General features: G+C 40.3%; 1 protein-coding gene across 9 annotated transcripts in view; it reads left to right on the forward strand.

Annotated features, from left to right (window-relative positions):
- Positions 1-2753, forward strand: part of TTC38 (tetratricopeptide repeat domain 38) — a 79418-nt gene extending 76665 nt beyond the window's left edge. For 5 of the 9 annotated variants that reach the window (XM_083615687.1, XM_083615689.1, XM_083615688.1 and 2 more), the window contains one exon: positions 665-2753. In XM_083615687.1, coding sequence (XP_083471813.1) covers positions 665-758 — 94 coding nt within the window. In that variant the 3' untranslated portion in view covers positions 759-2753. The remainder of the gene's footprint in view (positions 1-664) is intronic. The other 4 variants (XR_014548621.1, XR_014548624.1, XR_014548622.1 and 1 more) reach the window with 2 other exon arrangements.
- Positions 2754-4912: the final 2159 nt, after the last annotated feature.

A 4912-nucleotide genomic window follows, 5' to 3' on the forward strand; every position in this document is an offset into this window, starting at 1 on the left:
AGTGGAACCTCGTGTTATGTCCCGTCCCCCTTGCGAACGCTGCGGGTTACAAGGTCCGCTAACCCGGAAGTAGATGCTCCCGGTTGCGACCTTTGCCCCGTGCGGAAGTCGCACGCCAGCAGCAGCGGGAGGCGCCATTAGTGAAAGCGCACCTTGTGTTACGAGTGGTTTCAGGCTGAGAATGGACCTCCAGAACGAATTAAAGTCGTAACTGGAGGTACCACTGTAGTACATCTTCTACTCTTAGATTTAATGTCATAGAATTGGTAAGTGCTTTATCACTAGGGGTTTTTGTTTGTTTCACAGATGTAGATGAAATATCGATAAGATGCCGTGGTAAGGTAGCACTGCTTCTAATGTGATTTTTATTACTATATAAATCACTTTGGAGCTTCTTATGGGATGCAGTTCTCAAAAGCATTAAACTAAGTAACTTGAGCTCTTAATGGAGAGGCTTTTACAAAAAACAGTAACAATGGAGTGGGCCTGTTAACTTAGATGACCATTGACCAGTCAAAGGATTCTGTTCAGGGAAATTTTAGTGTTTGATGCTGTATTGTGTTTTTACTATTTTTTGTTGGGAGCCACCCAGAGTGGCTGCCGCACCTCAGGCAGATGGGCAGCAGATAAATATATTATTATTATTTATACTCTTCACCTTCAGGTGCCTCCTTCTAGAACGTGATGAGCTGAGACCAAATTCACCATTGACTGAGCGACTGTTGCGGAAGACCACAGCCCTTCATGCTCTGGGATAAACCTCGGAAAAGCCTTGTTGTTCAACAGATTCGTCATCAGCTTTACTAATCAACAATTTCCTATTATGGCAAGAAGCAAACCACATTGAGGAGACACTATATTGCATTTTTTCACTTCAGCTTTTGCACCACTTTCATAAAGTTGCTTTCTTGAACTGTCCAAAGTAAATGGCTCCCATATCTATTTAGGGAGGGAAAGGGGAGTGAGGCATGACAAGATAGCTACAGGAAGATTCTTTTTTAAGGTTACAGTGGTACCTTGGGATGCAAACGGGATCCGTTCCGGAGCCCCGTTTGCATCCTGAACAGAACATAAGACGCGACAGCGCATCTGCATGTACGCGGGTTGCGTTTTGCCGCTTCCACACATGCACGTGACGTCATTTTGACCGTCTGCGCATGCGCGAGCGGCGAAACCCAGAAGCAACGCACTCCGTTACTTCCGGGTTTCCGCAGAGCGCAACCCAAAAATACTTATCCTAAAGCGTATTTATTTATGACTGTACTGCTGTTTCCAGAATAGCATGGGATGAAGTTGTATGGTATAACTGGGAAACTAATGCACCAGTACTGTAAAAACTGCATTGCCTTTGTGCCTTGGCAGCCTCAGAAACTATTATCATGATGCAATTAATAGTTTTGGGACTACAGGTTGAAGACACAAATTTTGTAATACAAATTTTTCCACATGGTACCTCCAAAAGTGCCTCGGGTATGCTTGTGAATATATCTTGTGGACAACCTTGGAGTATGGAAGTGTTTTCTTTCATTTGGGGGGGGGATTATGGCAATAGTTGCTTTACGTTATTTCCCTGCTCTCTTATCATTTGTAAACTGGAAAATGTTATCATATAGTTACAATGTTCTCTTCTTAACTAAATTGTGTGTAAATCAACAAGAGCAACTGTGGATCTGATCTGATAGAATAACATTTTTTCATTAATGCCTGTAATTTCCAACAATATTTTTATGACTAGGAATTGATGCCATGTAGTAAAAATAGCCTTGTTTTTCGCAAAACGTTCAATACCCAGAATTGTAGTGAGTGTTTGTTAATCATGCTTTGGCGGGGGCGGGGGAGCGGTACTGGAATAATTATGCAAACTATAATTTTATTAATAATTTTATCTTCTGCTTATGCATAAAAATTGTTTCCCATTGACCACAAACATCTCCATGTTTCCGTTTGAATAACATTACCTGTGCCCGTCTTACCATACGTTTTGGACAATGAACATTTTATGTAATTCATTAATGGAATGGAAATTTGTCACTATAATTGCTGCTTCCCAGGGTAGAAATGAAACAGTTCTTTAACAAAATTTAATTTTTGGATATACAGTTCAGCAGAAGCTCTCATTCAGAGCAACAGATCAAATTTGATGAGCATATACATATGATCTTCCAGTGGTTCTTTTTTTTTTTTTGCGCCAGCTCCTCACACTTTATGCGCTTCTTCCTACATTAGGTTTGTGGTATGAGAACTGCCGTGTGTTGCCTTCCTGTGACGCATGGATAGCATGAGAATACTCAGATGATGTGGGAACACCATTTTACAAGCGCTCATCTGAAGAGGCCCAGAATTTCTTTTTTATTAACACTTAACACCTTGCAAAAACTAATCCTCTTTGGTCACTGAAAAATAATACAATAGAAAAGCCATGGTTTTTTTTAAAAAAAAGCAAGCAACTAGCAAACACAATCTCATATGTAGTGAGAAAATCACCAGCATCTCTTTTGAAGGTGGTAATAAGGACAAAGTACAGGTTCTAGAGGAAAAAAGGAAAGAGACAAGGCTGCTCTTACTGTCTAGTCTTGACTGTAAAGATACAGAGATTACTTGTGGGTTGGGATTTTTTTTAAAAAAGAGATTTATTGATTTCCAATATATAACAATTACAAGAAGGGTTATCAGTATTTTATATAAGGATGCAATAGTTCAACAAAATCATCTATATAAAAAAATAAAGATATCACATACATTGACTAATACAATGCATGTAATCTCTTTGTTGATTTTTCTGATACAGCAATAAACCATACTTTTTCCCCCAATGAGAAATACACTGGTGTTCCAATCGTTTCCCATTCTGTGCCACTAGTAGACATGCTGCTACTAAAAAAGTAAATGGTTCTTTATAGCAAAGGTCGGATTGCCCTTCTTTAAAAATAGTTCCCAAACTTGTGGTACATTCAACATGTTGACCTGTAATATAGCTCTTATCTGTAAATACCCTCTCTCAGAAGGGCGCATATGTTCACATGCCCACATGTGAAATGTTGTACCTATACTATTGCAGCCTCTCCAGCACAAAGGTGGGATTGTTTTATTAACATACCTACACTGTAATGGTGTCAAATGCCACCCATGTAATAATTTAAATGTATTTTCTCATATCAGAGTTTAGATACTGATTTTAGTGGTTTTTTTAGTCCACAAATTATTCCAATCTACCTCTGCAATCTCATTCCCACCGATGTTTCAAGGAGTTACAACCTCCAATTGTTAACTCATTATTTGATAAGAGTGTAGATAAAGATTTTTTTGGTATATTCATCTATATGTAAAATCAAATTTTCCAATAGAGTAAAAGGTCCTGTGGCACTTTGCAGTTTAACTTCAGGGTGTGATGTAAGAGACACTCCAGGTGACCCCCCACTTGTGCGTGATCGACGTGTGCATGACTATGTATATGTGCAGTGCCAGGAAATAGATTCTGACCTGGAAATGGAGGGAGAGCCCTGGAGTGTCCTTGTGGCTTGTGAGAAGGCCCTCCCCAGAGCCCCAAGACGACTTCAGTGGGGCTGGAGGAAACCCCAGAGAGACCTGAGGGGCAGCAGGGCTTTCTCGAGGCTGCTCAGCTTCCCTGCCCAACAGCTGATGGGGGGCATAGCACAGAGACGGCAGCAGCTTTCCTTCACGTTCTCCAGACAGCCCCAGAGCTTCAATTCTAGTTGAGGTGGGGGGTTTTTGGACACATTATTTTTGGTCTTGATTCCAGAAAGCGGCAGAGAGGGCACTTGGAGGCGTTTTAGTGTGTGTTGCCTAGAACGTAACCCCTTGTGAAAGTGGAGTCTCACCTGTATTTGTTGACTGTAAAGCCAGTTTACACCCTGCATACCAATTTTTCTCACTTGTTCTCTCACTTTCTGAAGTTCTCTTCCTGCCATCTAAGAAAAGTGGATGCAGTACAAAAAGTATCCCTGGTGAGATTGAAGGAGCTAATTTAGGAGCCCACGTATTCCCTACCTTGAGATCTGCCTTTGCAAATGGATTAGTTATAGAATTAAAAATATTTTTATTTTATATTAAAAATGGTAGATTTAGTACTCTATATATTTCTACCAGACTCCATTTGCCACCCTTTTATCATTTGTGTTACATATTACTCCAATTATATTTTGAATATGGCTAGGTAATAGCCATATGAGGTCAAGCAAGACTCCCGAGAATGCTGATAGATCACAGCAAATTGTAATCTGGGTCTTTTACCCTGGTGTACAAAGTTTACTATCATATTTTCCCCTTTTTTGAAAGATCCCAGTTGAAATACTAGTGAACACATTTTCTTGTCATGCTCAATACATCTGGACTACTGCAAACAGATTCTCCCTTCAGGAATGAAGGCCTAATTTGAGCCTTGACTCTCCTATCATGAACGTGTTGTACATCTATAAAGCTAGTGTTTTCCTGAAAGGATAAAGCTGTAGCCTCTCCCTCATTAAACTTTTCCGGAGGAAGGTTCTGATTTTTTGTTGACGATGACCTCCCACGGAAAGCAGCTTGGGCCACACATGCTATAACAGCCTTTTTATAGAAGGCACTCTCTCTGGAGGTGTAGATGTAGGATTTGGGCTGGCCCAAGCTTATTGTGATATGGAAAAGATAGTCATGGGGAGGCATTGACTAAAGCTTATTCATGTAGCATTGGTTCTGGCCAACCTAAATCTTAAGATCCTCACCTTTTTTAAAAAGTAGAGAAAGAGTGGAATGGAAATTCAAAACAGGACTATATCTTATTCAGTGTTCCATTCTTTTCTTTGTCACCACCCCACTGCCTCAGTTACTACTAGGTTGGGGCTTTTCGGCACTAACCGCAAACATATTTATACCACTCACAGATGTTCTGGGAACAGAATTGTTAACAAACCAA

The sequence above is a fragment of the Podarcis filfolensis genome (assembly GCF_964270895.1).
Source record: "Podarcis filfolensis genome assembly, chromosome: 5".
Lineage (NCBI taxonomy): Eukaryota > Metazoa > Chordata > Lepidosauria > Squamata > Lacertidae > Podarcis > Podarcis filfolensis.